The 11,487-nt window shown below is 43.1% G+C and overlaps 1 protein-coding gene across 1 annotated transcript; it reads left to right on the top strand.

Moving 5' to 3' along the window:
* Positions 1–7,511: 7,511 nt before the first annotated feature.
* Positions 7,512–10,109, top strand: LOC138905236 (uncharacterized). Its single transcript, XM_070193742.1, has 4 exons — positions 7,512–7,810; positions 8,468–8,753; positions 9,213–9,782; positions 10,089–10,109. Exons 1-4 carry the CDS (start codon positions 7,512–7,514, stop codon positions 10,107–10,109), a joined length of 1,176 nt encoding a protein of 391 aa, XP_070049843.1.
* Positions 10,110–11,487: the final 1,378 nt, after the last annotated feature.

The raw sequence follows: 11,487 nt of genomic DNA, 5'->3' as shown, positions 1-11,487 counted from the left end.
AATCCTGCCCGAAGTCCTTTGGGCATATCGGACGACATCGAAATCCAGTACGGGGGTGACCCCATTCTCCTTAGTATATGGGTCTAAAGTGTTGATACCAGTCGAAGTCGGTGAACCCAATACCAGATTTTGATTCACGATGGAAGAATCAAATAACGAGGCTATGAATACCAGCCTCAAATTATCGGACGAAAGACAAGAAGCTGCTCTCGTCCAATTGGCCGCCCAAAAGCAGCGAATCGAAAGATATTATAATCGAAGAACCCAGCTCCGCCATTTCAAGCCCGGGGACTTAGTGTTAAGAAAAGTCACCATCAATACCTGAAATCCGAACGAAGGAAAACTAGGACCAAATTGGGAAGGACCATATCAGGTGCTCGAGAACGTCGGAAAGGGATCGTACAGGCTCGGCATTATAAACGGCAAACAGTTATCAAGCAGCTGAAATGTATCACATCTAAAACGGTACTACTGCTAAGGTACGACCTTTTCATATTCATTTACATTTCAAAACTGACCCCTGCAAAAGTCCGAACAAGAGCTAAGACAGATCTTTCGCTTGAAAGCACGCGTTGCACTCTTTTTCTCTTAGACCGGTTTTATTCCAAATGGGTTTTTCGGCAAGCTTTTTAATGAGAAAACCATTGATCGTGCTGCACTTACAACAATATCTGAGGCCTCTTTACAATCGACCTCGAATACTGGGGGCAGTAGGCCCTCAAATACATCGAGTTCAGATGCAAGAAAGTTATTTTGCAACAACAGGGTTCCCATAAGAAAAATTATAAGAGCCAAATGGTCGAAACGAACCATGCTCATATAGGTTGGCCCGAACCCAGGCGCAAAACGTGAACACGTGTATAATGACTTGCAAAGAAAGTCCTCCCTCTTTATCAACGTCCTCTATTTTTGAGATTTATTGCACAATCAGAATCAAGACAAATTCGATGACTAATAAGCCTACGGGCTACTTTGACTTCGAGTTCAAGCAAGCACTCACTCGACCATTACGCCTACGGGCTACGTTACTTCGAGTTTGAAACATTCACTCGAGTAATAAGCCTACGGGCTACTTTGATTTCGAATTCGAGCAAACACTCACTCGACCATTACGCCTACGGGCTACATTACTTCGAGTTCGAAATATTCACTCAACTAATAAGCCTACGGGCTATTTTTGATTTCGAGTTCGAGCAAGCACTCACTCGACCATTACGCCTACGAGCTACATTACTTCGAGTTCGAAACACTCACTCGACTAATAAGCCTACGGGCTACTTTGATTTCGAGTTCGAGCAAGCACTCACTCGACCATTACACCTACAGGCTACATTACTTCGAGTTCAAAACATTCACTCAACTAATAAGCCTACGGGCTACTTTGATTTCAAGTTTGAGCAAGCACTCACTCGACCATTACGCCTACGGGCTACGTTACTTCGAGTTCGAAACATTCACTCGACTAATAAGCCTACAAGCTACTTTGATTTCGAGTTCGAGCAAGCACTCACTCGACCATTACGCCTACGGGCTACATTACTTCGAGTTCAAAACATTCGCTCAACCATTATGCCTACGGGCTATATTACGTCGAGTTCGAATCATTCACTTGAGGCTAATAAGCTTATAAGCTACTTTCATTTTAAGTTTGAGCGAGCACTCACTCGGCCATTACGCCTATGGGCTATATTTCTTGAAGTTCGAATCATTGATTGAACTAGCAAGCCTAAGGGCTACATCACTTCAAGTCTGAAAAAACAATCGATTGATCATAGAGACTACGAAGTCAAAATTTGATTAAAGTCTTCACAAAAACGAGTCGACTAAGTTGTATATATACAGAATTGTCTACATGATATACAAAAAATTAATTAAGAGCTAAGCTTCCTGGTCATCCTCAGGGGCGTTCGCTTCTCTATCGGGCTATTCCCCATCCTCGGATCCGCTCTTACTACTGCCATCATCATCATCATCAGAAGCCAAGGCTTCAGCTTCAGCTTCGAGCTCTTTAGCCCTTTTTATCTCTTCGGTAAGATCGAAACCTCGAGCGTGTATCTCCTCGAGGGTCTTCCTCCGAGACCTACATTTAGCAAGTTCGGCAACCCAATAAGCTCGAGCGTCGGCAGTGTCCGCCACCTCCCATGCCTCCATCTGAGCAGCCTCGGCATCGGCCCGATACATAGCAATGGACTTATCCGCCATGACTTTCGACGACTCAACCTCCGCCTTGGCCTCAGCAAGACGTGTTTTAAGCTCCTCGATCCTCTTAGACTGAGCCAACCCCTTTTGCTTGACGCTTCGAAGCTGAACATCGGCCGATAGTAATTTGGTCAAAATGGTTTCCTTTTCCGCAGCCAGGCGGTCGATAGTCTCCTTCCACCGATTACATTCAGCTTTGATTTGATCAACTTCTTCCCGAAGTAACCCAATCTTTTCAACCTTTTGCTGCAGCTGAGATAATGAAGGGTTAACCCCCACAGTTGAGTCATACCCATACTTTAACAGAACGAGGCTCACCTGCTTATCGAGTTCGGCCCCTTCCGCTTGGAGGTCCTTTATAGCCTCGTCTTTTTGGATGCAAAGAAGTCGCAGGGCATCTCTCTCACCCGAGACCTTTTGAAGCTCGGCCTCACACTGACTAAGATCGACTCAAAACCTACTAATGGGCTGCACAGTAGGGAAAAAACACAAGTCAAGTATGGAAAAGAACAAAGAAACCAAGTGTAGAAAAATCATTACCCGAGTAATGAAACGTTAGGACTCATCTAGCAGAAGAGAAGTGTCACCAATATTGGAAGCATCCTCGACTCTAGTGAAGCAATCCCTAAAAGGGTCCCCTACACTAGAGCCTTCGCCCATATCGGGGGTCTTCAATTCTCGAGCTTCCTTTAATGCCTCCTCGGAAAAGGTTGGAAGAGAAGGCGAATGACCCACTGTCATAGCCCCGAGCAAATCACTCAGGGTGCTCCGATCAAGCCTTAGGATTTCAGGACCGACCCCGACCGGTACAGCCGCCATCGGCTCAGGAGCTCTAGCAACCTCGATAGCTTTCGCAGATCGGATCACCAAAGTCGAGGCATTATCTTCTTCTTCTTCTCTCAGTCGTTGGACTGAGTCAATCGGAAGAGCAATTGCCTTCCTCCTCACCCTCTGAGTTTTGGGCTTGAGGCCCTCTGACCGAGAGGCAGCTCTTCGCTTCTTATCTTTCCCCGGTTTCGGGACCAGGGACTTGGTTTCTTCTTCACCGCTTGAAGGCCTCAAAGCGGCATCCTTGGTTGCATCTGCATGAAAGGAAATCAATAACAAATAGAACACAAAGAATACTTCGAAGGAAATAAGAAGCAAAACCTTACCATGGTTCTCGGCCTCCCATCTACCTTTAGCCAAATCACGCCAAGCGTGTTCGGCATAAGAGGAAGTCGAGGCTAACTTCCGAACCCAATCCTCGAGGTCAGGTACCACTTGTGGTATCCAAGGGGCAGCTGAATATCAGAGAAAGACATCAGAAAAATTGGCAAAAGACACAAAAAACAAACAAGAAACACTTACGGTCGAAATTTCATTCCTCGGAGAACGGCATCTTCTATTCCGAAATAAGGTCATGGGTCCTCACCCTAATATAACGACCCATCCAACCCCGATCCTTGTCTTTGTTGATGCTCTACATCAAAGCCTTCGATGCCCGACGGTGAAGTCTGATTAGCCGTCAAAAGATTTGAGGCCGATACAATCGTATGAAATGATTTAGAGAAAACTCCAGCCCCCCGGCTTTGATAGAGAAGAAGCGAAGTAAGATCACTATACGCTATAAAGAGGGATGAATTTGACCGAGGGTGACCTTATATCTTTTGCAAAAATCAATGATCACCGGGTCGACGGGTCCCAACGTGAAGGGATAAGTGTAAACACTTAAAAACCCCATCACATGAGTGATGACGTTCTCTTCGGGGATGGAATATGCAACACAACCTCGGGACCCCAGTTGGAGTCTTTTGACGGCCTCGAGATGACCCTCCGTTATAGAGCACATGTACATCGACACGTGCTCGCATCGACCCGGAACGGATGAAGGATTCTCAACCTTAAAATCGATCTTCAGAGTGCATGGGCCGGGAACATAGTCGTGAATGGACGGCTCCACCGACGCCTTGTCGCCGGACGGCCGTGAAGAACAAGTTTTCTCCTTCTGAGGTACAGTTTTAAAAGTTTTAGCCATTAATATGAGAGGAAGAAAGGCAAAGGAAAGTAAAAAAAAATTGACAGCACCTGAAACTCTGGTGTAGATGGCTCTAAGGCAACGAAACAGAGGGAAAAGATAAAGAGAATTTGGAAGAGTGAAGGCGTAAAAGTGGTAAAAGTTAGATGGAAGGGTTATTTATAGGCTTTCATTACGCCGATTCAATATTAGAAATGGCCGACCATCATCTGACAAGCATTAAATGCCCTGAAAGACTAAATTGATGGAACAGCTATCACATACGTCATAATCGGTCCCTGATAAAATGTCAGCTTGTTGTCCGATCGAACCGTCGAAGATTATGTCAATTCTCACCATATCCTTTATGAGAATCGAGGGGACTATCTGTATACGGTCAAAATAGATTTCGATTATCCTACGTTCGATCGAGATCGAGTGGCAAGAAACTGGAGTAGAATTTTGGCAATAAGCTCCAAAGACGGTACAAACGAGCCTCGAGTCCGAAGGCTGCTCGAGGAGTCAGTTCGATAATTTTATCGAGCCCGACGCATTGCTTCGAGGTCGGAAGTGCATCACGCCCACCTCAAAGGTCGAACTCAAGCCAAAATCGAAGGGCCGACCCACTGATGGGTTCGAGCCAGTATCGAGCTTGAGCCAGTATCGATCTCACAGACAAGAGTCGTTACAACTGCACCAAGAGAGAATCTTGGCGGGAATCGGGGAAGAGACAAATCATCATGGGTTCTCCAGTATATGCTTTATTTTATTATTTTTGTTATAAATAATGTAATTACCCTCTATTATAAAAGTGGGGATCCTTGTAAACACTGGACACATTGGATAGATTGGAAAACAACAGACCTTTTCTTATAGACAAAGATACTTCGTCCTATTCATTTTTTTCTGTTCATCATTCTCATTCTCATAGTCAAAAAACTTGTATTGTTATCTTTGTATCAAAGGATATTACATATCCTTAGAACCATACTTAAATTTAACATTATCCGATTTTTCGGATAAACAATATTATCGTATAAGATCAAAGAAACATAACTGAAATATGTTAACTGCCTGCATACATCTACATCGGAAGATGAAACAAAAACAAAACTGAAAAACGCTTCAGCATGATATTATATTTTTAGAAAAGGTACCGTTTGATAGGATCCCAATTAAATATCAAACTTTATTTTTCAATTCAGTTCACAGCAGATGAAAGAGCTTCGGTTGTGCTAAAAACTGCTTTTCAATTCACATGCTCTATAGTTATACCTTATTATTTAATACGATCAAATTAAATGGTTATTTACACGAAAAATAGATAGAGTTGAATTTATATATAGTTTTAAGGGTACGCGGTATAACTTGACGCAAATTGTATAAGAGAAAATGTCGAATATTGACTATCAAGAATGAAAATACAAACAAGGTTGAAGGGAGGATGATTTATGAGTAAGCAAGATGAAAATAATGTATAAATCTCAAAATAATAATCTCTCTATATGGAGCATACGCACAGTATCTGAGTTATGGTTTCTTCATGTCTCAATGCCTCCTTACAGAGAAAATAGCCATCCATCTTAAAATGGGGGATCATACTTTAGATATAATTAAAAATACATAGTGGGGAACCATGATAAATCAACTTTTCCCTTTTTCCTGCCGAGATTCTCTCCTTTAGTGCGGCTGTAACAGCTCTTGTTTATAGGCTCGATATTTACTTGAATTCGATAATGAATCGAGCTTGATATTGATTCGAGCTCGATTTTGACTCGGGGACCGATATTGATTCGGGCTCAGCATTGGTCGGTCTTTGGCTTTCGAGCTCGATAACATCGCTTTGCATCATGGTTCGATTAGGATTCGAGCTTGATAATGACTTCGAGCTCGGTATTGATCGATCCCTGAAACTCAAAGATAGGTAACCCAGCTTCGGATCTTATCCCAAAATTATGAAGACGCTCTTCGGTCCATTATGTTCCCATCTCGACCCGTCGTACGAAAGGCAATTTCATTTTCCAACTTATCCATTCACAATTTCATATACCAGTTGTAGTTTTACCATTTAATAGGATCCCAATTAAATGTCCATCTTCATTTTCCTATTCACACGTTCACACATTAATAGTATCTATAATTTACCATTTAATAGTATCTCAATTAAATGACCAACTTCATTGTCCAATTTACAATTTCACGTAGCAGTATCTCAAATAAAATTGAAGTAATATTACTTTTAGGTAGAGGGTAATTTAATCATTCAGTTTTTAAGGAGATTTTAGTAAAATAACTTTTACAAAAGTAATAGAGTACAGTATAGTATATACTCCCTCCATCTCAATTTATGTGAACTTGTTTGATTGGGCACGGAGTTTAAGTAAAAAATGAAGACTTTTGGAATTTGTGGTCCTAAACAATTCAAAATGGGGCCCAGAGTATTTGTGTGGTTATAAAAGCTTCTCATTAAGGGTAGAATTATAAGTTTAAGCAAAAATTATTTTTAAATTTAGAAAGGGATCATTCTTTTTGTATATGATCTAAAAAGCTGACTGAACCCGCAATTATAGAAAAAAGTTTGAAGTTCGGACCCTTGGTTAAGCCCAAAACAGTTTTCTCTCCTGAAACCACAAAAATCAAAATCCAGCCTTTTTCCAACAAACCAAACAGATCTCAAGACTCCCCATAGCAAATTCGTCAATGGCTTCTTTAGGAAAATCGGTGGTCCAAACCCTAAAGCGTTTCATGAAGAAGCCATGGGAGTTCACTGGACCACAAACAAGTCCTGAAACTCGAAGCTAGGTAACCCGGCTTCGGATCTTACCCCGAAATTATGAAGACGCTCTTCGGTCCATTATGTTCCCATCTCAACTAGTCGTACGAAGGCCGAAATCGATTTCGACCGTATACTAGTCCCCTCGTTTCTCGGGAAGGATGTGGTGAGAAATGACATGATTTTCTAATGGCTCGATCAGATATATACTGATGTTTGCATTGAACCTGACCATGACGTACGTGATAGCTGTCCCGTCGGTTCCGTTTACCAAGGCATTAAATGCATGTCAGACGGTGGTTGGGATACTGCTGATTTTGAACCATCATTCCCCAATATATAAATTGCTTCTCTTTTTACCATTTATCACTTTTATATCTCTAGTTTCCAAATTTTCTAAGCTCTTTCTTGCATCTTCTGAGTTTATCTGCAAGCCTGTGATTTTTATTGCAAAATCTTCCTTCTGTGATTTTCACTGCAAAACATTTTTTCAAAACACCACAACTTTGTCATTTATTTCTATTCTCGATCTTCAAAACCAAAATGGTGAAAACATCAAAAATTGTTCCTCAAAAAGAAAAAGCTTCTTCTTCACAGCCTGTCGTCGACAAAACACCGGTGCAGCTACGGCCTAAGGAGTGTGTTCCCGGGGCGTGTGTTCTTACCTCCGATTTTAAGGTCCACAAAGGCTCGTCGGTTCCCGACCGATGCGAGCCAGTATTGAAGTATCTGTGTTTGATAACCGAGGGGCATCTCGAACAGATAAGGAAAGATTGCAACTGGAAGAACAAAGAAGTGGTAATCCTATCTCCCGAAGAAGATATTACGACTCATGTGAAAGGGTTTTTATGTGTGTATACTTACCCTTTCACATTAGGTCCTCTCGACCCTGTTATCATTGATTTTTTCCATCAATACCAAATAACCCTAGGCCAAATCCATCCTTCTTCTTGGCGGATCATTATTTTGATCCGTTTCTTTGTGAACAAAATCGAGGGGATGCCTTTCACCCTCGACCACCTCATTCGATTGTACAACCCCCTCCTCTTTCGAGGCGGGTTAATAAAACTTCAGCGTCGGACTACTAAGTTTCTGTTCTCGAGCATAGACGAGGACAAGGATCGAGGCTGGATGGGTAGGTTCGTTCGAGTGAAGACTTCGGACCTAATACCAGCCGAGAAGATGCCATTTCCCGAGGAGTGGAACATGAAGCGTAAGTGTAACTTCGTTGTTATCTCCTATTATTTTGACCCTTCATTTCTTTCTCACTGATATCCCCTTTTTGTGATGCAGCGGTTCCTTAGATGCCCGGTGCAGTTTCTAACCTTAAGAACCGGGTACGGGACCTGTCTTCGACCTCTACATATGCCGAGAGCTCATGGCATGATTTGTCAAAGGGCCGATGGGAGGCCAAAAATCATGGTAAGCCTCTTTCTTGTATCTTTGATAGATCGAATGAAGTGTTTTCCACAAACTTAATCAATTCTCTTGTGTGTAAGTCTGGGCAAAGATGCGGTTTTGAGGGGCCCAACCGGCAAGGAAGAGGCTTCGGCCTTTGTTCCAAAACCGGTGAAGGATAATAAGAGAAAAAGGGCCTCTAGTTCCGAAGATCCAAAACCGAATACGAGGACGGCACGTAAGCAGAAGAAGAATACCATCCCTTTGACCGAAGAATCAGTTCGACATCTAAGGGATGAAGATGAGGAAGAAGAAGACGACAGGTCCCTACTGGTGGACCGAGTGAAGAAAACCATTGATGCCTTGATGGTAGCTGGATCAATGGTGGTTTGTGTGTCTTCGCCTCGAACTGAGGCGGTATCGTAGAAGGGTTCGGTCAAAGTCCCCGAGTTAATGGAGGTCGAGGATGCCTCCCACTGAAGTCGACAACCGGTGGGTATATCTGAAAGGGCCAATCCTGAAGTACTCCGAACCGAGGAGAACGTCCCAAGCGACTCACTTGGGGCAATAGTAATTGGAGACTCACCTACTCTCCCCGCCTTTTCCGAAGGGGCGATTCGAGAAGCCCAAGATTTGGGGGCCCTCGAGGTAGAAGGGCCTCACGAGGGAGAGGACCCTTTTCGTGATCTGTTTACCGGTATCGAGGTTGCTACCGGTCCTAGTGATGCATTGGATCTTTTCCACGAAGTGCTGTTGGCTCTGAATCGGGTAAGCCTTAACTCACTTCGTTGGTACCACCTTCATGTTTGTTTTTCTTTTCTAACTTCTTTTCTTCTTTCTTCGCAGGCTGTAACGGTTCATCGAGAAGTGTGTTATCAGTCTCGAGCTGAGCTGTGCCGGTACGAAGCAGACCTCCGACGGGTCACGGAAGAGAGGAACACCGTTAGACTTCTCTTCAGGCAAAGGGAAGAAGAAATCAAGGACCTCCGAGCTGAGTTAGCCAAGGCTTATCAAGACCAGACCGACCTGACCGAGCAGGTAATGATAATCTTAAAAACCCATGGACTCGCTTCTAGAATGGTGGCTAATTTTTCGATCTCACAGCTGCAGCAAAAGCTTGAGGTGATTGGGAAGCTTCGTAAGGAGGTCGATATAATAAGGGCGGAGACCTTGGGATGGAAAGATGGTATGGACCGTCTTGCCGCAGAAAAAGAAACTGCTCGAGCCCAATTATCATCGGTCGAAAACCATCTTCAAGACATGAAAGAGAAGAGCTCGATCCAAGAAAGAAAAATAGAGGATCTCGAGGTTCGGTTGGCCTCCGAACTTGCCAAAGCCAAATCTAACATTGAAAAAGCAAAGGCCAATGCAGATGCATTCGTGGCCGTCTATCGGGCCGACGCTGAAGCCGCTCAGGTACAAGCAAGAGAGGTAGCCGAGACCGCTAAAACTAGAGCACATTGGGCTGCTAAACTTGCCAAATGCCAATCTCGGAGGAAGACCCTCGAAGAGATCCGTGCTCGAGGTTTCGATCTCACCGAAGAGATAAAAAGGGCTAAAGAGCTCGAAGCCAATGCTGAAGCCTTGGCTTCCGATGATGATGATGATGATGATGATGATGGGAGCAAGAGTGGGTCTGAGAGCGGGGAGGAGCCCGATGGAGAAGAGACCTCCTCCGGAGATAAACATGAGACTTAGAGTTTTTTTCTATTTTTTGTGTAGGGTCCTGTTCAGACGTTGTAAACACCATTGAATATATATATATATATATATATATATATATATATATATATATATATATATAAGGATCTTTTCCTTTCCCGACTTGATTATGTTTTATTTTCTGCCTTGTGAAGATCTTGTTTCATTCATTCCTTATGAAAGTTTTCATAAGTTCGAGGCTTTAGGAAATTTGATCGAATTCGAACCTTTATAGCCTTTATAACCGAGTGGGTGTTTGCTCAAACTTGAAGCGGTGTAGCTCGTAGGCTTTATGGTGGAGTTAGTTCTTCACGTTAACTCAAAGTAATAGTTAGTCTGTAGGCTTTTATTGGTCGGGTGAGTGCTTTGCTCGAACTTGAAGTAAGGTAGCCCGTAGGCTTAATAGTCGAGTGAGTGTTTTTCTCGAACTCGGAATAATTGTTAGACCTTAGGCTTAGTAGTCGAGTGAGTGATTGCTCGAACTCAAGGTAAGAGTAGCCCTTAGTCTTAATAGTCGAGTGAGTGATTGCTCGAACTCGAAGTATGAGTAGCCCTTAGGCTTCTATTGGTCGAGTGAGTACTTTGCTCGAACTCGAAGTAAGGTAGCCCGATGGCTTAGTAATCGAGTGAGTGATTGCTCGAACTCAAAATAATAGTTAGCCCGTAGGCTTTATAGTCGAGTGAGTGATTGCTCGGACTCGAAGAAAGGTAGCCCGTAGGCTTTATTAGTCGAGTGAGTGCTTTGCTCGAACTCGAAGTAAGGTAGCCCGTAGGCTTAGTAATCGAGTGAGTGATTGCTCAAACTCGAAATAATAGTTAGCCCGTAGGCTTTATAGTCGAGTGAGTGATTGCTCGAATTCGAAGAAAGGTAGCACATAGGCTTTATTAGTCGAGTGAGTGCTTTGCTCGAACTTGAAGTAAGAGTAGCCCTTAGGCTTTTATTGGCCGAGTGAGTGCTTTGCTCGAACTCGAAGTAAGGTAGCCCATAGGCTTAGTAATCGAGTGAGTGATTTCTCGAACTCAAAATAATAGTTAGCCCATAGGCTTAGTGTAGGGCTTGGCCTCGTTGATTTTTCGGTTGGCAGTCCCGATTTATGGGGTAGTGGTCGGCCCTTAAGCCTATTTGCGTAATAGATCATAAAATACATAATGGGTTCTGATACGTGAGATATCGGCAAAGAAGAAATTTCTCTTTATGTCGTTATACATGTGTTCATATTGTGTACCAGGGATTGAGCAAACTACACGAGCATAGTTCGTTTTGACTATTTGGCTCTTACAATTTTTCCTATCGAAACCCTGTTGTTATGAAGTAACTTCCTTGCATCGAACTTGACATATGAACTTGATATATTTGAGGGTAACGCCCCCAGTATTCAAGGTTGATTATAAAGAGGCCTCAGATACTGTTGAATTATAC

Source organism: Nicotiana tomentosiformis, chromosome 2, assembly GCF_000390325.3.
Source record: "Nicotiana tomentosiformis chromosome 2, ASM39032v3, whole genome shotgun sequence".
Taxonomy (NCBI): domain Eukaryota; kingdom Viridiplantae; phylum Streptophyta; class Magnoliopsida; order Solanales; family Solanaceae; genus Nicotiana; species Nicotiana tomentosiformis.
The sequence above is the reverse complement of the archived record's forward strand: the minus strand, read 5'-3'. Positions and strand labels throughout refer to the sequence as shown.

Bases quoted from the DNA above. Each gene is read 5' to 3' on its own strand.
- LOC138905236 (XM_070193742.1), top strand. From the start codon at position 7,512: ATGGTGAAAACATCAAAAATTGTTCCTCAAAAAGAAAAAGCTTCTTCT. The intron at 7,811-8,467 runs GTTTTTATGTGT...CTTGTGTGTAAG, and splicing joins ATTACGACTCATGTGAAAGG to TCTGGGCAAAGATGCGGTTT. The intron at 8,754-9,212 runs GTTTGTGTGTCT...CTTTCTTCGCAG, and splicing joins TGGTAGCTGGATCAATGGTG to GCTGTAACGGTTCATCGAGA.